General features: G+C 45.8%; 1 protein-coding gene across 2 annotated transcripts in view; it reads left to right on the top strand.

Moving 5' to 3' along the window:
• The window catches only part of LOC135531271 (protein GPR108-like), a 39,028-nt gene extending 14,087 nt beyond the window's left edge, over positions 1-24,941 (top strand). For both annotated transcript variants that reach the window (XM_064959396.1, XM_064959403.1), the window contains exons 10-17: positions 2,227-2,302; positions 2,496-2,569; positions 3,894-4,011; positions 6,085-6,215; positions 23,827-23,870; positions 24,048-24,097; positions 24,579-24,662; positions 24,801-24,941. In XM_064959396.1, the coding sequence (XP_064815468.1) occupies positions 2,227-2,302; positions 2,496-2,569; positions 3,894-4,011; positions 6,085-6,215; positions 23,827-23,870; positions 24,048-24,097; positions 24,579-24,662; positions 24,801-24,926 (703 nt within the window). In that variant the 3' untranslated portion in view covers positions 24,927-24,941. The remainder of the gene's footprint in view (positions 1-2,226; positions 2,303-2,495; positions 2,570-3,893; positions 4,012-6,084; positions 6,216-23,826; positions 23,871-24,047; positions 24,098-24,578; positions 24,663-24,800) is intronic.
• Positions 24,942-27,500: the final 2,559 nt, after the last annotated feature.

Raw genomic sequence — 27,500 nt, 5'->3', positions numbered from 1 at the left:
ATGATATACAGGAACACTAATTATAAAGCAAATTATTATAAATAGGAAAAAAATAAATACATTTAAGTTCAAAGATTACATCCGACCCAAATAGCGAGTTGCACAGTAAACTTATTCACATGGAGGTCATTACCCTCCTAGGCTGTTCTCTGTGTAGACCTACTCTTCTCCTAGGCTGTTCTCTATAGACCTACTCTTCTCCTAGGCTGTTCTCTATAGACCTACTCTTCTCCTAGGCTGTTCTCTATAGACCTACTCTTCTCCTAGGCTGTTCTCTATAGACCTACTCTTCTCCTAGGCTGTTCTCTGTAGACCTACTCTTCTCCTAGGCTGTTTTCTACACATTTCCTGTAGAAAACAGAAATGAAATTTTCTAGACCTACTCTACTCTTCTCCTAGGCTGTTTTCTACACATTTCCTGTAGAAAACAGAAATGAAATTTTCTAGACCTACTCTACTCTTCTTGTAGGCTGTTATCTATAGACCTACTCTCTTCTCCTAGGCTGTTCTCTGTAGACCTACTCTTCTCCTAGGCTGTTCTCTGTAGACCTACTCTTCTCCTAGGCTGTTCTCTGTAGACCTACTCTTCTCCTAGGCTGTTCTCTGTAGACCTACTCTTCTCCTAGGCTGTTCTCTGTAGACCTACTCTACTCCTAGGCTGTTCTCTATAGACCTACACATCTCCTAGGCTGTTCTCTGTAGACCTACTCTTCTCCTAGGCTGTTCTCTGTAGACCTACTCTACTCCTAGGCTGTTCTCTGTAGACCTACACTTCTCCTAGGCTGTTCTCTATAGACCTACTCTCTAATTCTCTAATCTTCTTCTAGGCGTTTCTCTACAGACCTACTCTACTCCTAGGCTGTTTTCTACACATTTCCTGTAGAAAACAGAAATGAAATTTTCTAGACCTACTCTACTCTTCTTGTAGGCTGTTCTCTGTAGACCTACTCTCTACCCTTCTTGTAGGCTGTTCTTTATAGACCTACTCTCTACCCTTCTCGTAGGCTGTTCTCTATAGACCTACTCTCTACCCTTCTTGTAGGCTGTTCTTTATAGACCTACTCTCTACTCTTCTCGTAGGCTGTTCTTTATAGACCTACTCTCTACCCTTCTCGTAGGCTGTTCTTTATAGACCTACTCTCTACCCTTCTCGTAGGCTGTTCTTTATAGTTCTACTCTCTACTCTTCTCGTAGGCTGTTCTTTATAGACCTACTCTCTACCCTTCTCGTATGCTGTTCTTTATAGACCTACTCTCTACCCTTCTCGTAGGCTGTTCTTTATAGACCTACTCTCTACCATTCTCGTAGGCTGTTCTCTATAGACCTACTCTCTTCTCGTAGGCTGTTCTCTATAGACCTACTCTCTACCCTTCTCGTAGGCTGTTCTCTATAGACCTGCTCTCTTCTCGTAGGCTGTTCTCTATAGACCTACTCTCTGCTGATCATTTTACTGCAATGAAAGAGGCCTGTTATCTTCACAGTCAACAGTAGCCTGTGCTCTCTCTCTGTCTGTCTCTCAGCAGCTCATAAGGCAGTGAGAGAAGAGTATGGTGCTGCAGGGTGTATGATGGGCAGCCCTGGACAATCTGGCCGGCTTCAGTTTTATTTTGATCGGATATTCATTCATTCATCTTATCAGCCGGAAACCCTGTAGCAGACATTGTTCTGGGTCTACACACTGATGAAGCACCAGTACACATAGGAACGCACACAGTAAACAGTTTATAACCCTTCTTATCCTCTGCTATCCTCTCTCTCTCTCGTTCTCTCTCTCTCTCTCTCTCTCTCTCTCTCTCTCGTTCTCTCTTCCTCTCTCTCTCGTTCTCTCTTCCTCTCTCTCTCTTGTTCTCTCTTCCTCTCTCTCTCGTTCTCTCTTCCTCTCTCTCTCTCGTTCTCTCTTCCTCTCTCTCTCGTTCTCTCTTCCTCTCTCTCTCGTTCTCTCTTCCTCTCTCTCTCGTTCTCTCTTCCTCTCTCTCTCGTTCTCTCTTCCTCTCTCTCTCGTTCTCTCTTCCTCTCTCTCTTGTTCTCTCTTCCTCTCTCTCTTGTTCTCTCTTCCTCTGCTGTCCTCTCTTCCTCTGCTGTCCTCTCTTCCTCTGCTGTCCTCTCTTCCTCTGCTGTCCTCTCTTCCTCTGCTGTCCTCTCTTGTTCTCTCTTCCTCGGCTGTCCTCTCTTGTTCTCTCTTGTTCTCTCTTGTTCTCTCTTCCACTCCTTTGTCCTCTCCTGTAGGTACAGTGTGTTTAAGATCCACTGGCTGATGGCAGCTCTGGCCTTCACCAAGTCCATCTCCCTGGTTTTCCACAGCGTGAGTACAACAGACACACATGTAGACACACACGCATACATACTGACCTCCACACCCACAGAGCAACCCACTGAGCAGCCCACACACACGGACCTCCACGTACATCCTCCACCGAACCGACCCCACTAAATTACAATTGCCTGTGATGTACAATGGAATATCCTATAACATGTTGGTCTTCCTCTCCTCCCAGATCAACTACCACTTCATCAACACGGAGGGACATCCCATAGAAGGATGGGCTGTCATGTACTACATCACACACCTGTCAGTCTGGGTGATATTTTACTCTGGGTGATATTTCACTCTGGGTGATATTTCACTCTGGGTGATATTTTAGTCTGGGTGATATTTTAGTCTGGGTGATATTTTAGTCTGGGTGATATTTTAGTCTGGGTGATATTTTAGCCTGGGTGATATTTCAGTCTGGGTGATATTTCAGTCTGGGTGATATTTCAGCCTGGGTGATATTTCAGTCTGGGTGATATTTCAGTCTGGGTGATATTTCAGTCTGGGTGATATTTCACTCTGGGTGTTATTTCAGCCTGGGTGATATTTCAGTCTGGGTGATATTTCAGTCTGGGTGATATTTCAGCCTGGGTGATATTTCAGTCTGGGTGATATTTCAGTCTGGGTGATATTTCAGTCTGGGTGATATTTCAGTCTGGGTGATATTTCAGTCTGGGTGATATTTCAGCCTGGGTGATATTTCAGTCTGGGTGATATTTCAGTCTGGGTGATATTTCAGTCTGGGTGATATTTCAGTCTGGGTGATATTTCAGTCTGGGTGATATTTCAGTCTGGGTGATATTTCACTCTGGGTGATATTTCACTCTGGGTGATATTTCACTCTGGGTGATATTTCACTCTGGGTGTTATTTCACTCTGGGTGTTATTTCACTCTGGGTGATATTTCAGTCTGGGTGATATTTCAGTCTGGGTGATATTTCAGTCTGGGTGATATTTCTGGAGGGTGTGTGTGTGGGGGGGGATGATACATCTGTGTGTTTATATAAAATGGGTGTCATAGTGTATATATAATATCACATTTATTGGTCACATACACATATTTAACAGATGTTATTGGTCACATACACATGGTTAGCAGATGGTATTGGTCACATACACACGGTCAGCAGATGTTATTGGTCACATACACATGGTTAGCAGATGTTATTGGTCACATACACATGGTTATCAGATGTTATTGGTCACATAGACATGGTTAGCAGATGTGATTGGTCACATGGTTAGCAGATGTGATTGGTCACATGGTTAGCAGATGTGATTGGTCACATGGTTAGCAGATTGCAGGTGTAGCAAAATGCTTTTGTTTCTCGCTCCAACAGTGCAGTAGTATCTAACAATACACATAAATCTCAAAGTAAAATAATGGAATTTAGAAATGTATAAATATTAGGACGAACAATGTCAGAGTGGCATTGACTGAAATGCAGTGTATTTACATATGACATGAGTAAAGCGTGTGTATGTTTCTGATCAGTGTGACGTTTTGATACGTGTGTGTGTTACGTTTGTGTGCATAATGTGGTGTGTGATAATGTGGTGTGTGATAATGTGTTGTGTGCAGGTTGAAGGGGGCTCTGCTGTTCATCACTCTGGCGTTGATTGGTACTGGCTGGGCCTTCGTTAAATACATCCTGTCAGACAAGGAGAAGAAGATCTTCATGATCGTCATCCCTCTACAGGTACACCTGGGGGGGGGGGGGTTATATCATCATCCTCCCTCTACAGGTACACCTGGGGGGGTTATATCATCATCCCTCTACAGGTACACCTGGGGGGGTAGTATATCATCATCCCTCTACAGGTACACCTGGGGGGGGGGTAGTATATCATCATCCCTCTACAGGTACACCTGGGGGGGGGGGGGGTAGTATATCATCATCCCTCTACAGGTACACCTGGGGGGGTTATATCATCATCCTCCCTCTACAGGTACACCTGGGAAGAGGGGGGGGGGGGTTATATCATCATCCCACTACAGGTACACCTGGGGGGGGTTATATCATCATCCCTCTACAGGTACACCTGGGAGGAGGGGGGGTTATATCATCATCCCTCTACAGGTACACCTGGGAGGAGGAGGGGGTTGGTATTTTATTAGGATCCCCATTAGTTGTTGTAAAGGCAGCAGCTACTCTTAACCTCTCCGGGATATTTGGGACGGTAACGTCCCACCTCGCCAACAGCCAGTGAAACTGCAGGGCGACAATTTCAAAACAACAGAAATCCCATAATTACAATTCCTCAAACATACAAGTATTTCACACCATTTTAAAGACAAACTTGTTGTAAATCCAGCCACGGTGTCCGATTTCAATAAGGCTTTACGACGAAAGCACACCAAACGATTATGTTAGGTCAGAGCCAAGTCACAGAAAAACACAGCCATTTTTCCAGCCAAAGAGAGGAGTCACAAAAAGCAGAAATAGAGAGAAAATGAATCACTAACCTTTGATCTTCATCAGATGACACTCATAGGACTTTGTTACACAATACATGTACGTTTTGTTCGATAAAGTTCATATTTATATCCAAAAATCTCAGTTTACATTGGTGCGTTATGTTCAGTAGTTCCAAAACATCCAGTGATTTTGCAGAGGGCCACATCAATTTACAGAAATACTCATAAAAAAGCATTGCTAAAAGATACAAGTGTCATGCATGGAATTTTAGATCCACTTCTCCTTAATGCAACCGCTGTGTCAGATTTCAAAAAGACTAGTACAGCGCTCAGACACAAACAAGCCATTCAGATACCCGCCATGTTGTGGAGTCAACCAAAGTCAGAAATAGCATTATAAATATTCACTTACCTTTGATGATCTTCATCAGAATGCACTCCCAGGAATCCCAGTTCCACAATAAATGTTTGTTTTGTTCGATAAAGTCCATTTATGTCCAAATACCTCCTTTTTGTTTGTGCGTTTTAGTACACAAAACCATATTCATGAGACTCGAGCACTAGGTCCAGACAAAGTCAAAAAAGTTCCGTTACAGTTTGTATAGAATCAATCTTTAGGATGTTTTTAACATAAATCTTCAATAATGTTTCAACCAGAGAATTCCTTTGTCTACAGAAATCCAATGGAACGCAGGTCGCTCTTACGGGAGGACGCGTGATCAGCTCATGGCAGATACCTGATTGAAAGAGCTCTCATTCTCTCCCACTTCGTAGTTGAAGCCTCAAACAAGGTTCTAAAGACTGTTGACATCTAGTGGAAGCCTGCAATATGACCCCATAGACACTGTATATTTGATAGGCGATGACTTGAAAAACTACAAACCTCAGATTTCCCACTTCCTGGTTGGATTTTTTCCCTCAGGTTATTGCCTGCCATATGAGTTCTGTTATACTCACAGACATCATTCAAACAGTTTTAGAAACTTCAGAGTGTTTTCTATCCAAATCTACTACTATTATATACATATTCTAGTTTTTAGGCCTGAGTAGCAGGCAGTTTACTCTGGGCATCTTTTTATCCAAGCTACTCAATAGTGCCCCTCCAGTCCCAAAGAAGTTTTTATTGGGGTCCACACACAACTTGGAACATGATGCAGAAAATCTTTAGACAAGAACATCCCATCATCCCTCTACATGCCCACCTGGGGGTGGGGTGTGCAGAATTGACGGATAGACGCGTTAACCAATGATCTGACAGAGATGGATTTAGTGATGTATTCTTCTTCATCTCTGGCAAACTTCCACCAGTTTGACTCTCACTCACTCTCTCTCTCTTCCCCCACCCCTCTCCCAGGTTCTGGCCAACGTAGCCTACATCATAATAGAGTCTACAGAGGAGGGCTCGAGTGAGTACGCCCTGTGGAAGGAGGTTCTGTTCCTGGTTGACCTCATCTGCTGTGGAGCTATCCTCTTCCCTGTTATATGGTCAGTATTCTGTTAGGAGGAGGATTGTTCCTGGTTGACCTCATCCTTTTCCCTGTTATATGGTCAGTATACTGTTAGGAGGATTGTTCCTGGTTGACCTCATCCTCTTCCCTGTTATATGGTCAGTATTCTGTTAGGAGGATTGTTCCTGGTTGACCTCATCCTCTTCCCTGTTGTATGGTCAGTATTCTGTTAGGAGGAGGATTGTTCCTGGTTGACCTCATCCTCTTCCCTGTTATATGGTCAGTATACTGTAGGAGGATTGTTCCTGGTTGACCTCATCCTCTTCCCTGTTGTATGGTCAGTATACTGTTAGGAGGATTGTTCCTGGTTGACCTCATCCTCTTCCCTGTTGTATGGTCAGTATACTGTTAGGAGGATTGTTCCTGGTTGACCTCATCCTCTTCCCTGTTATATGGTCAGTATACTGTTAGGAGGATTGTTCCTGGTTGACCTCATCCTCTTCCCTGTTATATGGTCAGTATTCTGTTAGGAGGAGGATTGTTCCTGGTTGACCTCATCCTCTTCCCTGTTATATGGTCAGTATTCTGTTAGGAGGATTGTTCCTGGTTGACCTCATCCTCTTCCCTGTTATATGGTCAGTATTCTGTTAGGAGGATTGTTCCTGGTTGACCTCATCCTCTTCCCTGTTATATGGTCAGTATTCTGTTAGGAGGATTGTTCCTGGTTGACCTCATCCTCTTCCCTGTTATATGGTCAGTATTCTGTTAGGAGGATTGTTCCTGGTTGACCTCATCCTCTTCCCTGTTATATGGTCAGTATTCTGTTAGGAGGATTGTTCCTGGTTGACCTCATCCTCTTCCCTGTTATATGGTCAGTATTCTGTTAGGAGGATTGTTCCTGGTTGACCTCATCCTCTTCCCTGTTATATGGTCAGTATACTGTCAGGAGGAGGATTGTTCCTGGTTGACCTCATCCTCTTCCCTGTTGTATGGTCAGTATACTGTTAGGTGGATTGTTCCTGGTTGACCTCATCATCTTCCCTGTTATATTGTCAGTATACTGTAGGAGGATTGTTCCTGGTTGACCTCATCCTCTTCCCTGTTATATGGTCAGTATACTGTAGGAGGATTGTTCCTGGTTGACCTCATCCTCTTCCCTGTTATATGGTCAGTATACTGTAGGAGGATTGTTCCTGGTTGACCTCATCCTCTTCCCTGTTATATGGTCAGTATACTGTAGGAGGATTGTTCCTGGTTGACCTCATCCTCTTCCCTGTTATATGGTCAGTATACTGTTAGGAGGATTGTTCCTGGTTGACCTCATCCTCTTCCCTGTTATATGGTCAGTATACTGTAGGAGGATTGTTCCTGGTTGACCTCATCCTCTTCCCTGTTATATGGTCAGTATACTGTCAAGAGGAGGATTGTTCCTGGTTGACCTCATCCTCTTCCCTGTTGTATGGTCAGTATACTGTCAAGAGGAGGATTGTTCCTGGTTGACCTCATCCTCTTCCCTGTTGTATGGTCAGTATACTGTCAAGAGGAGGATTGTTCCTGGTTGACCTCATCCTCTTCCCTGTTGTATGGTCAGTATACTGTTAGGAGGATTGTTCCTGGTTGACCTCATCCTCTTCCCTGTTGTATGGTCAGTATTCTGTTAGGAGGATTGTTCCTGGTTGACCTCATCCTCTTCCCTGTTATATGGTCAGTATACTGTTAGGAGGAGGATTGTTCCTGGTTGACCTCATCCTCTTCCCTGTTATATGGTCAGTATACTGTTAGGAGGATGTGTTGTTCCTGGTTGACCTCATCCTCTTCCCTGTTATATGGTCAGTATTCTGTTAGGAGGATTGTTCCTGGTTGACCTCATCCTCTTCCCTGTTGTATGGTCAGTATTCTGTTAGGAGGATTGTTCCTGGTTGACCTCATCCTCTTCCCTGTTATATGGTCAGTATTCTGTTAGGAGGATTGTTCCTGGTTGACCTCATCCTCTTCCCTGTTGTATGGTCAGTATACTGTTAGGAGTATTGTTCCTGGTTGACCTCATCCTCTTCCCTGTTGTATGGTCAGTATTCTGTTAGGAGGATTGTTCTTGGTTGACCTCATCCTCTTCCCTGTTGTATGGTCAGTATACTGTTAGGAGGATTGTTCCTGGTTGACCTCATCCTCTTCCCTGTTGTATGGTCAGTATTCTGTTAGGAGGATTGTTCCTGGTTGACCTCATCCTCTTCCCTGTTGTATGGTCAGTATACTGTTAGGAGGATGTGTTGTTCCTGGTTGACCTCATCCTCTTCCCTGTTATATGGTCAGTATTCTGGTAGGAGGTGTTGTTCCTGGTTGACCTCATCCTCTTCCCTGTTGTATGGTCAGTATACTGTTAGGAGGATTGTTCCTGGTTGACCTCATCCTCTTCCCTGTTATATGGTCAGTATTCTGGTAGGAGGTGTTGTTCCTGGTTGACCTCATCCTCTTCCCTGTTGTATGGTCAGTATACTGTTAGGAGGATTGTTCCTGGTTGACCTCATCCTCTTCCCTGTTGTATGGTCAGTATACTGTTAGGAGGATTGTTCCTGGTTGACCTCATCCTCTTCCCTGTTGTATGGTCAGTATACTGTTAGGAGGATTGTTCCTGATTGACCTCATCCTCTTCCCTATTGTATGGTCAGTATTCTGTTAGGAGGATGTGTTGTTCCTGGTTGACCTCATCCTCTTCCCTGTTATATGGTCAGTATACTGTCAAGAGGAGGATTGTTCCTGGTTGACCTCATCCTCTTCCCTGTTGTATGGTCAGTATACTGTCAGGAGAAGGTGTTGTTCCTGGTTGACCTCATCCTCTTCCCTGTTATATGGTCAGTATACTGTTAGGAGGATGTGTTGTTCCTGGTTGACCTCATCCTCTTCCCTGTTATATGGTCAGTATACTGTTAGGAGGATTGTTCCTGGTTGACCTCATCCTCTTCCCTGTTGTATGGTCAGTATTCTGTTAGGAGGATTGTTCCTGGTTGACCTCATCCTCTTCCCTGTTGTATGGTCAGTATTCTGTTAGGAGGATTGTTCCTGGTTGACCTCATCCTCTTCCCTGTTGTATGGTCAGTATTCTGTTAGGAGGATTGTTCCTGGTTGACCTCATCCTCTTCCCTGTTATATGGTCAGTATTCTGTTAGGAGGATTGTTCCTGGTTGACCTCATCCTCTTCCCTGTTATATGGTCAGTATTCTGTTAGGAGGATTGTTCCTGGTTGACCTCATCCTCTTCCCTGTTATATGGTCAGTATTCTGTTAGGAGGAGGATTGTTTCTGGTTGACCTCATCCTCTTCCCTGTTATATGGTCAGTATTCTGTTAGGAGGATTGTTCCTGGTTGACCTCATCCTCTTCCCTGTTATATGGTCAGTATACTGTTAGGAGGATTGTTCCTGGTTGACCTCATCCTCTTCCCTGTTATATGGTCAGTATTCTGTTAGGAGATGTTGTTCCCGGTTGACCTCATCCTCTTCCCTGTTATATGGTCAGTATTCTGTTAGGAGGATTGTTCCTGGTTGACCTCATCCTCTTCCCTGTTATATGGTCAGTATTCTGTTAGGAGGATTGTTCCTGGTTGACCTCATCCTCTTCCCTGTTATATGGTCAGTATACTGTTAGGAGGAGGATTGTTCCTGGTTGACCTCATCCTCTTCCCTGTTATATGGTCAGTATACTGTTAGGAGGATTGTTCCTGGTTGACCTCATCCTCTTCCCTGTTATATGGTCAGTATACTGTTAGGAGGTGTTGTTTCTGGTTGACCTCATCCTCTTCCCTGTTGTATGGTCAGTATACTGTTAGGAGGATTGTTCCTGGTTGACCTCATCCTCTTCCCTGTTATATGGTCAGTATTCTGTTAGGAGGATTGTTCCTGGTTGACCTCATCCTCTTCCCTGTTATATGGTCAGTATTCTGTTAGGAGGATTGTTCCTGGTTGACCTCATCCTCTTCCCTGTTATATGGTCAGTATTCTGTTAGGAGGATTGTTCCTGGTTGACCTCATCCTCTTCCTTGTTGTATGGTCAGTATACTGTTAGGAGGTGTTGTTTCTGGTTGACCTCATCCTCTTCCCTGTTATATGGTCAGTATTCTGTTAGGAGGATTGTTCCTGGTTGACCTCATCCTCTTCCCTGTTATATGGTCAGTATTCTGTTAGGAGGATTGTTCCTGGTTGACCTCATCCTCTTCCCTGTTATATGGTCAGTATACTGTTAGGAGGTGTTGTTTCTGGTTGACCTCATCCTCTTCCCTGTTATATGGTCAGTATTCTGTTAGGAGGATTGTTCCTGGTTGACCTCATCCTCTTCCCTGTTATATGGTCAGTATTCTGTTAGGAGGTGTTGTTCCTGGTTGACCTCATCCTCTTCCCTGTTATATGGTCAGTATTCTTTTAGGAGGATTGTTCCTGGTTGACCTCATCCTCTTCCCTGTTATATGGTCAGTATTCTGTTAGGAGATGTTGTTCCTGGTTGACCTCATCCTCTTCCCTGTTATATGGTCAGTATTCTGTTAGGAGGATTGTTCCTGGTTGACCTCATCCTCTTCCCTGTTATATGGTCAGTATACTGTCAGGAGGAGGATTGTTCCTGGTTGACCTCATCCTCTTCCCTGTTATATGGTCAGTATACTGTTAGGAGGAGGATTGTTCCTGGTTGACCTCATCCTCTTCCCTGTTATATGGTCAGTATTCTGTTAGGAGGATTGTTCCTGGTTGACCTCATCCTCTTCCCTGTTATATGGTCAGTATTCTGTTAGGAGGATTGTTCCTGGTTGACCTCATCCTCTTCCCTGTTGTATGGTCAGTATACTGTTAGGAGGAGGATTGTTCCTGGTTGACCTCATCCTCTTCCCTGTTGTATGGTCAGTATTATGTCAAGAGGAGGATTGTTCCTGGTTGACCTCATCCTCTTCCCTGTTATATGGTCAGTATTCTGTTAGGAGGATTGTTCCTGGTTGACCACATCCTCTTCCCTGTTGTATGGTCAGTATACTGTTAGGAGGATTGTTCCTGGTTGACCTCATCCTCTTCCCTGTTATATGGTCAGTATACTGTTAGGAGGAGGATTGTTCCTGGTTGACCTCATCCTCTTCCCTGTTATATGGTCAGTATACTGTTAGGAGGATTGTTCCTGGTTGACCTCATCCTCTTCCCTGTTATATGGTCAGTATTCTGTTAGGATTGTTCCTGGTTGACCTCATCCTCTTCCCTGTTATATGGTCAGTATTCTGTTAGGAGGTGTTGTTCCTGGTTGACCTCATCCTCTTCCCTGTTATATGGTCAGTATTCTTTTAGGAGGATTGTTCCTGGTTGACCTCATCCTCTTCCCTGTTATATGGTCAGTATTCTGTTAGGAGATGTTGTTCCTGGTTGACCTCATCCTCTTCCCTGTTATATGGTCAGTATTCTGTTAGGAGGATTGTTCCTGGTTGACCTCATCCTCTTCCCTGTTATATGGTCAGTATACTGTCAGGAGGAGGATTGTTCCTGGTTGACCTCATCCTCTTCCCTGTTATATGGTCAGTATACTGTTAGGAGGAGGATTGTTCCTGGTTGACCTCATCCTCTTCCCTGTTATATGGTCAGTATTCTGTTAGGAGGATTGTTCCTGGTTGACCTCATCCTCTTCCCTGTTATATGGTCAGTATTCTGTTAGGAGGATTGTTCCTGGTTGACCTCATCCTCTTCCCTGTTATATGGTCAGTATTCTGTTAGGAGGATTGTTCCTGGTTGACCTCATCCTCTTCCCTGTTGTATGGTCAGTATAATGTTAGGAGTATTGTTCCTGGTTGACCTCATCCTCTTCCCTGTTATATGGTCAGTATTCTGTTAGGAGGAGGATTGTTCCTGGTTGACCTCATCCTCTTCCCTGTTGTATGGTCAGTATTCTGTTAGGAGGATTGTTCCTGGTTGACCTCATCCTCTTCCCTGTTATATGGTCAGTATTCTGTTAGGAGGATTGTTCCTGGTTGACCTCATCCTCTTCCCTGTTGTATGGTCAGTATTCTGTTAGGAGGATTGTTCCTGGTTGACCTCATCCTCTTCCCTGTTATATGGTCAGTATTCTGTTAGGAGATGTTGTTCCTGGTTGACCTCATCCTCTTCCCTGTTATATGGTCAGTATTCTGTTAGGAGGATTGTTCCTGGTTGACCTCATCCTCTTCCCTGTTATATGGTCAGTATACTGTCAGGAGGAGGATTGTTCCTGGTTGACCTCATCCTCTTCCCTGTTATATGGTCAGTATACTGTTAGGAGGAGGATTGTTCCTGGTTGACCTCATCCTCTTCCCTGTTATATGGTCAGTATTCTGTTAGGAGGATTGTTCCTGGTTGACCTCATCCTCTTCCCTGTTATATGGTCAGTATTCTGTTAGGAGGATTGTTCCTGGTTGACCTCATCCTCTTCCCTGTTGTATGGTCAGTATACTGTTAGGAGGAGGATTGTTCCTGGTTGACCTCATCCTCTTCCCTGTTGTATGGTCAGTATTCTGTCAAGAGGAGGATTGTTCCTGGTTGACCTCATCCTCTTCACTGTTATATGGTCAGTATTCTGTTAGGAGGATTGTTCCTGGTTGACCTCATCCTCTTCCCTGTTGTATGGTCAGTATACTGTTAGGAGGATTGTTCCTGGTTGACCTCATCCTCTTCCCTGTTATATGGTCAGTATACTGTTAGGAGGAGGATTGTTCCTGGTTGACCTCATCCTCTTCCCTGTTATATGGTCAGTATACTGTTAGGAGGATTGTTCCTGGTTGACCTCATCCTCTTCCCTGTTATATGGTCAGTATTCTGTTAGGATTGTTCCTGGTTGACCTCATCCTCTTCCCTGTTGTATGGTCAGTATTCTGTTAGGAGGATTGTTCCTGGTTGACCTCATCCTCTTCCCTGTTGTATGGTCAGTATTCTGTTAGGAGGATTGTTCCTGGTTGACCTCATCCTCTTCCCTGTTATATGGTCAGTATTCTGTTAGGAGGAGGATTGTTCCTGGTTGACCTCATCCTCTTCCCTGTTATATGGTCAGTATTCTGTTAGGAGGATTGTTCCTGGTTGACCTCATCCTCTTCCCTGTTGTATGGTCAGTATAATGTTAGGAGGATTGTTCCTGGTTGACCTCATCCTCTTCCCTGTTATATGGTCAGTATTCTGTTAGGAGGATTGTTCCTGGTTGACCTCATCCTCTTCCCTGTTGTATGGTCAGTATTCTGTTAGGAGGATTGTTCCTGGTTGACCTCATCCTCTTCCCTGTTATATGGTCAGTATTCTGTTAGGAGGATTGTTCCTGGTTGACCTCATCCCTTCCCTGTTGTATGGTCAGTATTCTGTTAGGAGGATTGTTCCTGGTTGACCTCATCCTCTTCCCTGTTATATGGTCAGTATTCTGTTAGGAGGATTGTTCCTGGTTGACCTCATCCTCTTCCCTGTTATATGGTCAGTATAATGTTAGGAGGATTGTTCCTGGTTGACCTCATCCTCTTCCCTGTTATATGGTCAGTATACTGTTAGGAGGATTGTTCCTGGTTGACCTCATCCTCTTCCCTGTTGTATGGTCAGTATACTGTAGGAGGATTGTTCCTGGTTGACCTCATCCTCTTCCCTGTTATATGGTCAGTATACTGTAGGAGGATTGTTCCTGGTTGACCTCATCCTCTTCCCTGTTGTATGGTCAGTATACTGTTAGGAGTATTGTTCCTGGTTGACCTCATCCTCTTCCCTGTTGTATGGTCAGTATACTGTTAGGAGGAGGATTGTTCCTGGTTGACCTCATCCTCTTCCCTGTTATATGGTCAGTATACTGTTAGGAGGATTGTTCCTGGTTGACCTCATCCTCTTCCCTGTTGTATGGTCAGTATTCTGTTAGGAGGATTGTTCCTGGTTGACCTCATCCTCTTCCCTGTTATATGGTCAGTATTCTGTTAGGAGGATTGTTCCTGGTTGACCTCATCCTCTTCCCTGTTATATGGTCAGTATTCTGTTAGGGGGATTGTTCCTGGTTGACCTCATCCTCTTCCCTGTTGTATGGTCAGTATACTGTCAAGAGGAGGTGTTGTTCCCGGTTGACCTCATCCTCTTCCCTGTTGTATGGTCAGTATTCTGTTAGGAGGATTGTTCCTGGTTGACCTCATCCTCTTCCCTGTTGTATGGTCAGTATTCTGTTAGGAGGATTGTTCCTGGTTGACCTCATCCTCTTCCCTGTTGTATGGTCAGTATACTGTTAGGAGGATTGTTCCTGGTTGACCTCATCCTCTTCCCTGTTATATGGTCAGTATACTGTTAGGAGGATTGTTCCTGGTTGACCTCATCCTCTTCCCTGTTGTATGGTCAGTATTCTGTTAGGAGGATTGTTCCTGGTTGACCTCATCCTCTTCCCTGTTATATGGTCAGTATTCTGTTAGGAGGATTGTTCCTGGTTGACCTCATCCTCTTCCCTGTTGTATGGTCAGTATTCTGTTAGGAGATGTTGTTCCTGGTTGACCTCATCCTCTTCCCTGTTGTATGGTCAGTATACTGTTAGGAGGAGGATTGTTCCTGGTTGACCTCATCCTCTTCCCTGTTATATGGTCAGTATTCTGTTAGGAGGATTGTTCCTGGTTGACCTCATCCTCTTCCCTGTTGTATGGTCAGTATACTGTTAGGAGGAGGATTGTTCCTGGTTGACCTCATCCTCTTCCCTGTTATATGGTCAGTATACTGTTAGGAGGATTGTTTCTGGTTGACCTCATCCTCTTCCCTGTTGTATGGTCAGTATACTGTTAGGAGGATTGTTCCTGGTTGACCTCATCCTCTTCCCTGTTATATGGTCAGTATTCTGTTAGGAGGATTGTTCCTGGTTGACCTCATCCTCTTCCCTGTTATATGGTCAGTATTCTGTTAGGAGGTGTTGTTCCTGGTTGACCTCATCCTCTTCCCTGTTATATGGTCAGTATTCTGTTAGGAGGAGGATTGTTCCTGGTTGACCTCATCCTCTTCCCTGTTATATGGTCAATATTCTGTTAGGAGGATTGTTCCTGGTTGACCTCATCCTCTTCCCTGTTGTATGGTCAGTATACTGTCAAGAGGAGGATTGTTCCTGGTTGACCTCATCCTCTTCCCTGTTGTATGGTCAGTATTCTGTTAGGAGGAGGATTGTTCCTGGTTGACCTCATCCTCTTCCCTGTTGTATGGTCAGTATACTGTTAGGATGATTGTTTCTGGTTGACCTCATCCTTTTCCCTGTTGTATGGTCAGTATACTGTTAGGAGGATTGTTCCTGGTTGACCTCATCCTCTTCCCTGTTGTATGGTCAGTATACTGTTAGGATGATTGTTTCTGGTTGACCTCATCCTCTTCCCTGTTATATGGTCAGTATTCTGTTAGGAGGATTGTTCCTGGTTGACCTCATCCTCTTCCCTGTTGTATGGTCAGTATACTGTTAGGAGGAGGATTGTTCCTGGTTGACCTCATCCTCTTCCCTGTTGTATGGTCAGTATACTGTAGGAGGAGGATTGTTCCTGGTTGACCTCATCCTCTTCCCTGTTATATGGTCACTATTCTGTTAGGAGGATTGTTCCTGGTTGACCTCATCCTCTTCCCTGTTATATGGTCAGTATTCTGTTAGGAGGATTGTTCCTGGTTGACCTCATCCTCTTCCCTGTTGTATGGTCAGTATACTGTTAGGAGGATTGTTCCTGGTTGACCTCATCCTCTTCCCTGTTGTATGGTCAGTATACTGTTAGGAGGAGGATTGTTCCTGGTTGACCTCATCCTCTTCCCTGTTGTATGGTCAGTATTCTGTTAGGAGGATTGTTCCTGGTTGACCTCATCCTCTTCCCTGTTATATGGTCAGTATTCTGTTAGGAGGATTGTTCCTGGTTGACCTCATCCTCTTCCCTGTTGTATGGTCAGTATACTGTTAGGAGGAGGATTGTTCCTGGTTGACCTCATCCTCTTCCCTGTTATATGGTCAGTATACTGTTAGGAGGATTGTTTCTGGTTGACCTCATCCTCTTCCCTGTTGTATGGTCAGTATACTGTTAGGAGGATTGTTCCTGGTTGACCTCATCCTCTTCCCTGTTATATGGTCAGTATTCTGTTAGGAGGATTGTTCCTGGTTGACCTCATCCTCTTCCCTGTTATATGGTCAGTATTCTGTTAGGAGGTGTTGTTCCTGGTTGACCTCATCCTCTTCCCTGTTATATGGTCAGTATTCTGTTAGGAGGAGGATTGTTCCTGGTTGACCTCATCCTCTTCCCTGTTATATGGTCAATATTCTGTTAGGAGGATTGTTCCTGGTTGACCTCATCCTCTTCCCTGTTGTATGGTCAGTATACTGTCAAGAGGAGGATTGTTCCTGGTTGACCTCATCCTCTTCCCTGTTGTATGGTCAGTATTCTGTTAGGAGGAGGATTGTTCCTGGTTGACCTCATCCTCTTCCCTGTTGTATGGTCAGTATACTGTTAGGATGATTGTTTCTGGTTGACCTCATCCTTTTCCCTGTTGTATGGTCAGTATACTGTTAGGAGGATTGTTCCTGGTTGACCTCATCCTCTTCCCTGTTGTATGGTCAGTATACTGTTAGGATGATTGTTTCTGGTTGACCTCATCCTCTTCCCTGTTATATGGTCAGTATTCTGTTAGGAGGATTGTTCCTGGTTGACCTCATCCTCTTCCCTGTTGTATGGTCAGTATACTGTTAGGAGGAGGATTGTTCCTGGTTGACCTCATCCTCTTCCCTGTTGTATGGTCAGTATACTGTAGGAGGAGGATTGTTCCTGGTTGACCTCATCCTCTTCCCTGTTATATGGTCACTATTCTGTTAGGAGGATTGTTCCTGGTTGACCTCATCCTCTTCCCTGTTATATGGTCAGTATTCTGTTAGGAGGATTGTTCCTGGTTGACCTCATCCTCTTCCCTGTTGTATGGTCAGTATACTGTTAGGAGGATTGTTCCTGGTTGACCTCATCCTCTTCCCTGTTGTATGGTCAGTATACTGTTAGGAGGAGGATTGTTCCTGGTTGACCTCATCCTCTTCCCTGTTGTATGGTCAGTATTCTGTTAGGAGGATTGTTCCTGGTTGACCTCATCCTCTTCCCTGTTGTATGGTCAGTATTCTGTTAGGAGGATTGTTCCTGGTTGACCTCATCCTCTTCCCTGTTATATGGTCAGTATACTGTTAGGAGGATTGTTCCTGGTTGACCTCATCCTCTTCCCTGTTATATGGTCAGTATACTGTTAGGAGGATTGTTTCTGGTTGACCTCATCCTCTTCCCTGTTATATGGTCAGTATTCTGTTAGGAGGAGGATTGTTCCTGGTTGACCTCATCCTCTTCCCTGTTATATGGTCAGTATTCTGTTAGGAGGATTGTTCCTGGTTGACCTCATCCTCTTCCCTGTTATATGGTCAGTATTCTGTTAGGAGGATTGTTCCTGGTTGACCTCATCCTCTTCCCTGTTATATGGTCAGTATTCTGTTAGGAGGATTGTTCCTGGTTGACCTCATCCTCTTCCCTGTTGTATGGTCAGTATTCTGTTAGGAGGATTGTTCCTGGTTGACCTCATCCTCTTCCCTGTTATATGGTCAGTATACTGTTAGGAGGATTGTTCCTGGTTGACCTCATCCTCTTCCCTGTTATATGGTCAGTATACTGTTAGGAGGATTGTTCCTGGTTGACCTCATCCTCTTCCCTGTTATATGGTCAGTATACTGTTAGGGGGATTGTTCCTGGTTGACCTCATCCTCTTCCCTGTTGTATGGTCAGTATTCTGTTAGGAGGATTGTTCCTGGTTGACCTCATCCTCTTCCCTGTTGTATGGTCAGTATACTGTTAGGAGGAGGATTGTTTCTGGTTGACCTCATCCTCTTCCCTGTTATATGGTCAGTATTCTGTTAGGAGGATTGTTCCTGGTTGACCTCATCCTCTTCCCTGTTGTATGGTCAGTATACTGTTAGGAGGAGGATTGTTCCTGGTTGACCTCATCCTCTTCCCTGTTATATGGTCAGTATACTGTTAGGAGGATTGTTTCTGGTTGACCTCATCCTCTTCCCTGTTATATGGTCAGTATTCTGTTAGGAGGAGGATTGTTCCTGGTTGACCTCATCCTCTTCCCTGTTATATGGTCAATATTCTGTTAGGAGGATTGTTCCTGGTTGACCTCATCCTCTTCCCTGTTGTATGGTCAGTATACTGTCAAGAGGAGGATTGTTCCTGGTTGACCTCATCCTCTTCCCTGTTGTATGGTCAGTATTCTGTTAGGAGGAGGATTGTTCCTGGTTGACCTCATCCTCTTCCCTGTTGTATGGTCAGTATACTGTTAGGATGATTGTTTCTGGTTGACCTCATCCTTTTCCCTGTTGTATGGTCAGTATACTGTCAGGAGAAGGTGTTGTTCCTGGTTGACCTCATCCTCTTCCCTGTTGTATGGTCAGTATACTGTCAGGAGAAGGTGTTGTTCCTGGTTGACCTCATCCTTTTGCCTGTTGTATGGTCAGTATACTGTTAGGAGGATTGTTCCTGGTTGACCTCATCCTCTTCCCTGTTGTATGGTCAGTATACTGTTAGGAGGATTGTTCCTGGTTGACCTCATCCTCTTCCCTGTTGTATGGTCAGTATACTGTTAGGATGATTGTTTCTGGTTGACCTCATCCTCTTCCCTGTTATATGGTCAGTATTCTGTTAGGAGGATTGTTCCTGGTTGACCTCATCCTCTTCCCTGTTGTATGGTCAGTATACTGTTAGGAGGAGGATTGTTCCTGGTTGACCTCATCCTCTTCCCTGTTGTATGGTCAGTATACTGTTAGGAGGATTGTTCCTGGTTGACCTCATCCTCTTCCCTGTTGTATGGTCAGTATACTGTTAGGAGGAGGATTGTTCCTGGTTGACCTCATCCTCTTCCCTGTTATATGGTCAGTATACTGTTAGGAGGATTGTTCCTGGTTGACCTCATCCTCTTCCCTGTTATATGGTCAGTATACTGTTAGGAGGATTGTTCCTGGTTGACCTCATCCTCTTCCCTGTTGTATGGTCAGTATTCTGTTAGGAGGAGGATTGTTCCTGGTTGACCTCATCCTCTTCCCTGTTATATGGTCAGTATTCTGTTAGGAGGTGTTGTTCCTGGTTGACCTCATCCTCTTCCCTGTTGTATGGTCAGTATACTGTTAGGAGGATTGTTCCTGGTTGACCTCATCCTCTTCCCTGTTATATGGTCAGTATTCTGTTAGGAGGAGGATTGTTCCTGGTTGACCTCATCCTCTTCCCTGTTGTATGGTCAGTATACTGTTAGGAGGTGTTGTTCCTGGTTGACCTCATCCTCTTCCCTGTTGTATGGTCAGTATACTGTTAGGAGGTGTTGTTCCTGGTTGACCTCATCCTCTTCCCTGTTATATGGTCAGTATTCTGTTAGGAGGATTGTTCCTGGTTGACCTCATCCTCTTCCCTGTTGTATGGTCAGTATACTGTTAGGAGGATTGTTCCTGGTTGACCTCATCCTCTTCCCTGTTGTATGGTCAGTATTCTTTTAGGAGGATTGTTTCTGGTTGACCTCATCCTCTTCCCTGTTATATGGTCAGTATTCTGTTAGGAGGTGTTGTTCCTGGTTGACCTCATCCTCTTCCCTGTTGTATGGTCAGTATTCTGTTAGGAGGATTGTTCCTGGTTGACCTCATCCTCTTCCCTGTTATATGGTCAGTATTCTGTTAGGAGGATTGTTCCTGGTTGACCTCATCCTCTTCCCTGTTGTATGGTCAGTATTCTGTTAGGAGGATTGTTCCTGGTTGACCTCATCCTCTTCCCTGTTATATGGTCAGTATTCTGTTAGGAGGATTGTTCCTGGTTGACCTCATCCTCTTCCCTGTTATATGGTCAGTATTCTGTTAGGAGGATTGTTCCTGGTTGACCTCATCCTCTTCCCTGTTATATGGTCAGTATTCTGTTAGGAGGTGTTGTTTCTGGTTGACCTCATCCTCTTCCCTGTTGTATGGTCAGTATACTGTTAGGAGGAGGATTGTTCCTGGTTGACCTCATCCTCTTCCCTGTTATATGGTCAGTATACTGTTAGGAGGATTGTTCCTGGTTGACCTCATCCTCTTCCCTGTTATATGGTCAGTATTCTGTTAGGATTGTTCCTGGTTGACCTCATCCTCTTCCCTGTTGTATGGTCAGTATTCTGTTAGGATTGTTCCTGGTTGACCTCATCCTCTTCCCTGTTATATGGTCAGTATTCTGTTAGGAGGATTGTTCCTGGTTGACCTCATCCTCTTCCCTGTTGTATGGTCAGTATACTGTTAGGAGGATGTGTTGTTCCTGGTTGACCTCATCCTCTTCCCTGTTGTATGGTCAGTATTCTGTTAGGAGGAGATGTTGTTCCTGGTTGACCTCATCCTCTTCCCTGTTGTATGGTCAGTATTCTGTTAGGATTGTTCCTGGTTGACCTCATCCTCTTCCCTGTTATATGGTCAGTATTCTGTTAGGAGGATTGTTCCTGGTTGACCTCATCCTCTTCCCTGTTATATGGTCAGTATTCTGTTAGGAGGATTGTTCCTGGTTGACCTCATCCTCTTCCCTGTTATATGGTCAGTATTCTGTTAGGAGGATTGTTCCTGGTTGACCTCATCCTCTTCCCTGTTATATGGTCAGTATTCTGTTAGGAGGATTGTTCCTGGTTGACCTCATCCTCTTCCCTGTTATATGGTCAGTATACTGTTAGGAGGATTGTTCCTGGTTGACCTCATCCTCTTCCCTGTTATATGGTCAGTATACTGTTAGGAGTAGGATTGTTCCTGGTTGACCTCATCCTCTTCCCTGTTGTATGGTCAGTATACTGTTAGGAGGATTGTTCCTGGTTGACCTCATCCTCTTCCCTGTTGTATGGTCAGTATACTGTTAGGAGGATTGTTCCTGGTTGACCTCATCCTCTTCCCTGTTATATGGTCAGTATTCTGTTAGGAGGATTGTTCCTGGTTGACCTCATCCTCTTCCCTGTTATATGGTCAGTATTCTGTTAGGAGGATTGTTCCTGGTTGACCTCATCCTCTTCCCTGTTGTATGGTCAGTATACTGTTAGGAGGATTGTTCCTGGTTGACCTCATCCTCTTCCCTGTTGTATGTTCAGTATACTGTTAGGAGGATTGTTCCTGGTTGACCTCATCCTCTTCCCTGTTATATGGTCAGTATTCTGTTAGGAGGATTGTTCCTGGTTGACCTCATCCTCTTCCCTGTTGTATGGTCAGTATTCTGTTAGGAGGATTGTTCCTGGTTGACCTCATCCTCTTCCCTGTTATATGGTCAGTATACTGTTAGGAGGATGTGTTGTTCCTGGTTGACCTCATCCTCTTCCCTGTTGTATGGTCAGTTTACTGTCAAGAGGAGGATTGTTCCTGGTTGACCTCATCCTCTTCCCTGTTATATGGTCAGTATACTGTTAGGAGGATGTGTTGTTCCTGGTTGACCTCATCCTCTTCCCTGTTATATGGTCAGTATTCTGTTAGGAGGAGGATTGTTCCTGGTTGACCTCATCCTCTTCCCTGTTATATGGTCAGTATTCTGTTAGGAGGAGGATTGTTCCTGGTTGACCTCATCCTCTTCCCTGTTATATGGTCAGTATTCTGTTAGGAGGATTGTTCCTGGTTGACCTCATCCTCTTCCCTGTTGTATGGTCAGTATACTGTTAGGAGGATTGTTCCTGGTTGACCTCATCCTCTTCCCTGTTATATGGTCAGTATTCTGTTAGGAGGATTGTTCCTGGTTGACCTCATCCTCTTCCCTGTTATATGGTCAGTATTCTGTTAGGAGGATTGTTCCTGGTTGACCTCATCCTCTTCCCTGTTATATGGTCAGTATTCTGTTAGGAGATGTTGTTCCTGGTTGACCTCATCCTCTTCCCTGTTGTATGGTCAGTATTCTGTTAGGAGGATTGTTCCTGGTTGACCTCATCCTCTTCCCTGTTGTATGGTCAGTATTCTGTTAGGAGGATTGTTCCTGGTTGACCTCATCCTCTTCCCTGTTGTATGGTCAGTATACTGTTAGGAGGATTGTTCCTGGTTGACCTCATCCTCTTCCCTGTTATATGGTCAGTATTCTGTTAGGAGGTGTTGTTCCTGGTTGACCTCATCCTCTTCCCTGTTATATGGTCAGTATTCTGTTAGGAGGATTGTTCCTGGTTGACCTCATCCTCTTCCCTGTTATATGGTCAGTATTCTGTTAGGAGGATTGTTCCTGGTTGACCTCATCCTCTTCCCTGTTATATGGTCAGTATACTGTTAGGAGGATTGTTCCTGGTTGACCTCATCCTCTTCCCTGTTGTATGGTCAGTATACTGTTAGGAGGTGTTGTTCCTGGTTGACCTCATCCTCTTCCCTGTTATATGGTCAGTATTCTGTTAGGAGGATTGTTCCTGGTTGACCTCATCCTCTTCCCTGTTATATGGTCAGTATTCTGTTAGGAGGATGTGTTGTTCCTGGTTGACCTCATCCTCTTCCCTGTTGTATGGTCAGTATACTGTTAGGAGGTGTTGTTTCTGGTTGACCTCATCCTCTTCCCTGTTGTATGGTCAGTATTCTGTTAGGAGGATGTGTTGTTCCTGGTTGACCTCATCCTCTTCCCTGTTGTATGGTCAGTATTCTGTTAGGAGGATTGTTCCTGGTTGACCTCATCCTCTTCCCTGTTGTATGGTCAGTATTCTGTTAGGAGGATTGTTCCTGGTTGACCTCATCCTCTTCCCTGTTGTATGGTCAGTATTCTGTTAGGAGGATTGTTCCTGGTTGACCTCATCCTCTTCCCTGTTGTATGGTCAGTATACTGTTAGGAGGATTGTTCCTGGTTGACCTCATCCTCTTCCCTGTTATATGGTCAGTATTCTGTTAGGAGGATGTGTTGTTCCTGGTTGACCTCATCCTCTTCCCTGTTATATGGTCAGTATTCTGTTAGGAGGATTGTTCCTGGTTGACCTCATCCTCTTCCCTGTTATATGGTCAGTATACTGTTAGGAGGATTGTTCCTGGTTGACCTCATCCTCTTCCCTGTTATATGGTCAGTATTCTGTTAGGAGGTGTTGTTCCTGGTTGACCTCATCCTCTTCCCTGTTATATGGTCAGTATTCTGTTAGGAGGATTGTTCCTGGTTGACCTCATCCTCTTCCCTGTTATATGGTCAGTATTCTGTTAGGAGGATTGTTCCTGGTTGACCTCATCCTCTTCCCTGTTATATGGTCAGTATACTGTCAGGAGGAGGATTGTTCCTGGTTGACCTCATCCTCTTCCCTGTTATATGGTCAGTATTCTGTTAGGAGGATTGTTCCTGGTTGACCTCATCCTCTTCCCTGTTATATGGTCAGTATAATGTTAGGAGGATTGTTCCTGGTTGACCTCATCCTCTTCCCTGTTGTATGGTCAGTATTCTGTTAGGAGGATGTGTTGTTCCTGGTTGACCTCATCCTCTTCCCTGTTATATGGTCAGTATTCTGTTAGGAGGATTGTTCCTGGTTGACCTCATCCTCTTCCCTGTTGTATGGTCAGTATACTGTTAGGAGGAGGATTGTTCCTGGTTGACCTCATGGTTGACCTGGTTGACTTATTACTGTTGGGTTTGAGAAGGGGGCTCCTTCCTCCCTGACGGGCCATCAGAGGATAATGTGGTGTGATTGTGTGTGTGTGTTTGCAGGTCTATTCGTCACCTACAAGAGGCTTCCAGCACTGATGGGAAAGGTGAGCCATCTACAGGGAGGGAAACATTTCATGAACTGTTAGCAGTGGTTAATAACTATAGCTGAGTAAAAATGTAGTTTGAACCTTGTAGTTGGTGCTGTGTTCCCCTGTCGTTCCCCTGTAGTTCTCCTGTAGCTGTCTGTAGTAATACTGTCTGTCTCTCCTTGTTTACCTCAGCTGCCATGAACCTGGAGAAACTCAAACTATTCAGACATTACTACGTCATGGTGAGGGGACATCTGTCTCTCTTCCTCACAGTTATTTGAATTTTAACTTATGTTTCTGTGAAAGTTCTGAAAGATGTCAGGATGGGTAATCTCTCTCTCTGTCCCTCTCCCTCATCCATCCTCCCTCTCTCCATCATCCTTCCTCGTCCTCTCTCCGTCCTCCCTCCCTCATCCATCCTTCCTCCCTCCTCCCTCATCCATCCTCCCCCTCTCTCCGTCCTCCCTCCCTCATCCATCCTTCCTCCCTCCTCCCTCATCCATTCTTCCTCTCTCCATCATCCCTCCTCCCTCATCCTTCCCTCTCTCCGTCCTCCCTCCCTCCCTCTCTCCATCATCCCTCTTCCCTCCCTGTCCGTCCTCCATCCCTCATCCATCCTTCCTCTCTCCTTCCTCTCTCCCTCCTCCTCCCTCACTCTCTCCGTCCTCCCTCACTCTCTCCGTCCTCCCTCACTCTCTCCGTCCTCCCTCTCTCCATCTGTAGATAGTGTGTTATATCTACTTCACGAGGATCATCGCCATCCTGCTGAAGGTGACGGTGCCTTTCCAGTGGCAGTGGTGTTACGAGGTGAGACGCCGTCACTGTCCACTTCTGATGATGTCACACGGTGAAACTCTTGACACCGATGATATCCATTTCTTCGTTGTTTTTAGAGAAATGGTCTGATCGTTTTATTTTCCCTCTCTACCCCGTCCCTCCCTGTAGTTCCTAGTGGAGGTGTCGACTCTGATCTTCTTTGTGTTGACGGGGTATAAGTTCCGCCCGGCGTCCAACAACCCCTACCTCCAGCTGCCCCTGGACGAGGAGGACGTGGAGATGGATGAAGTGTAAGAGACTGTTGTTGTTTTGAGAGGTCGCACCTGGGATGTTTAAACATGTCATGTATTCAACTAACCCTCCCTCTCTCTCTCCCTCTCTCTCTCCCTCTCTCTCTCTCCCTCCCTCCCTCTGTCTCCCTCCCTCCCTCTCTCTGTCTCCCTCCCTCCCTCTCTCTCTCTCCCTCTCTCCCTCCCTCTCTCCCTCTCTCTCTCTCTCTCTCTCTCTCCCTCTCTCTCTCCCTCTCTTCACCCTCTCTCCCCCTCCCTCTCTCTCCCCCTCTCTCCCCCTCTCTCTCTCCCTCTCTTCTCTCTACAGGTGACGAGTCAGGTATGTTGGAGGGCATCTCTAAAGTCAAGAAGACATCTAATGGTCGCGAGCGCCAGAAAGAGTCTACCTTGTGAGAGTGTTTGTGAAGGGGGGGTTGTTCTAAACACCCATAACCCCTCAGCGTTGGAGAGAAACGGGGACTGAAATGGACCAAGACACACCCTTTACCCTCCCCAAAACACTCCTCCTCCATCTGAAACTGGCTGGCTGTTACTAAAGCAACCACCGCCTCGCTATGCAACAAGACGAACGATGACAGACTTTAGTTGTCGTTGGACCTTCTCTCTCTCCTTTATCTGGAGACTTTCTGGAGGCTCTGCACCCCTGCCTGGTGTCATAATGGTTCATTCCAGGGAGAGAACTCTTCCACCCCCCCCCCCCCCTCGTCGATGGACGAATAGAATGGACTGGTCTGGGGTAGAATGGACCTCTAATGACCTCTCTCTCTCACTCCCTCTCCCTCCCTCTCTCTCTCTCTCCTTTTCTTCTCTCTGGAGAACGGAGGAAGCGACACTCCAAAGATGATCGTTTTCCAGATGTGTGATTGGTATATTTTATATCCAGAGTATTCTGTTCTGTTTTAATGTGTTCCTGATGTAGTGCACTATACGGGGTGTGGTTTGGAACCCTGTTCCTGGTGTAGTGCACTACGCGGGGTGTGGTTTGGAACCCTGTTCCTGATGTAGTGCACTACATTACACGGGTGTGGTTTGGAACCCTGTTCCTGGTGTAGTGCACTACACGGGGTGTGGTTTGGAACCCTGCTCCTGGTGTAGTGCACTACACGGGGTGTGGTTTGGAACCCTGTTCCTGATGTAGTGCACTACACGGGGTGTGGTTTGGAACCCTGTTCCTGGTGTAGTGCACTACACGGGGTGTGGTTTGGAACCCTGCTCCTGGTGTAGTGCACTACACGGGGTGTGGTTTGGAACCCTGCTCCTGGTGTAGTGCACTACACGGGGTGTGGTTTGGAACCCTGCTCCTGGTGTAGTGCACTACACGGGGTGTGGTTTGGAACCCTGCTCCTGGTGTAGTGCACTACACGGGGTGTGGTTTGGAACCCTGCTCCTGGTGTAGTGCACTACACGGGGTGTGGTTTGGAACCCTGCTCCTGGTGTAGTGCACTACACGGGGTGTGGTTTGGAACCCTGCTCCTGGTGTAGTGCACTACGCGGGGTGTGGTTTGGAACCCTGCTCCTGGTGTAGTGCACTACGCGGGTGTGGTTTGAACCCTGTTCCTGATGTAGTGCACTACATTACACGGGTGTGGTTTGGAACCCTGCTCCTGGTGTAGTGCACTACACGGGGTGTGGTTTGGAACCCTGCTCCTGGTGTAGTGCACTACACGGGGTGTGGTTTGGAACCCTGCTCCTGGTGTAGTGCACTACACGGGGTGTGGTTTGGAACCCTGCTCCTGGTGTAGTGCACTACACGGGGTGTGGTTTGGAACCCTGCTCCTGGTGTAGTGCACTACACGGGGTGTGGTTTGGAACCCTGCTCCTGGTGTAGTGCACTACACGGGGTGTGGTTTGGAACCCTGCTCCTGGTGTAGTGCACTACACGGGGTGTGGTTTGGAACCCTGCTCCTGGTGTAGTGCACTACACGGGGTGTGGTTTGGAACCCTGCTCCTGGTGTAGTGCACTACACGGGGTGTGGTTTGGAACCCTGCTCCTGGTGTAGTGCGCTGCACTACACGGGGTGTGGTTTGGAACCCTGCTCCTGGTGTAGTGCGCTGCACTACACGGGGTGTGGTTTGGAACCCTGCTCCTGGTGTAGTGCGCTACACTACACGGGGTGTGGTTTGGAACCCTGCTCCTGGTGTAGTGCGCTACACTACACGGGGTGTGGTTTGGAACCCTGCTCCTGGTGTAGTGCGCTACACTACACGGGGTGTGGTTTGGAACCCTGCTCCTGGTGTAGTGCGCTACACTACACGGGGTGTGGTTTGGAACCCTGCTCCTGGTGTAGTGCGCTACACTACACGGGGTGTGGTTTGGAACCCTGCTCCTGGTGTAGTGCGCTACACTACACGGGGTGTGGTTTGGAACCCTGCTCCTGGTGTAGTGCGCTACACTACACGGGGTGTGGTTTGGAACCCTGCTCCTGGTGTAGTGCGCTACACTACACGGGGTGTGGTTTGGAACCCTGCTCCTGGTGTAGTGCGCTACACTACACGGGGGTTTGTGGTTTTGGGTGTGGTTTGGAACCCTGTTCCTGGTGTAGTCGCTACACTACACGAGTGTGGTTTGGAACCCTGT

Source organism: Oncorhynchus masou, chromosome 5, assembly GCF_036934945.1.
Source record: "Oncorhynchus masou masou isolate Uvic2021 chromosome 5, UVic_Omas_1.1, whole genome shotgun sequence".
Taxonomy (NCBI): domain Eukaryota; kingdom Metazoa; phylum Chordata; class Actinopteri; order Salmoniformes; family Salmonidae; genus Oncorhynchus; species Oncorhynchus masou.
Note: the sequence above shows the minus strand (reverse complement) of the source record. Positions and strands in the feature narration are given on the sequence as shown.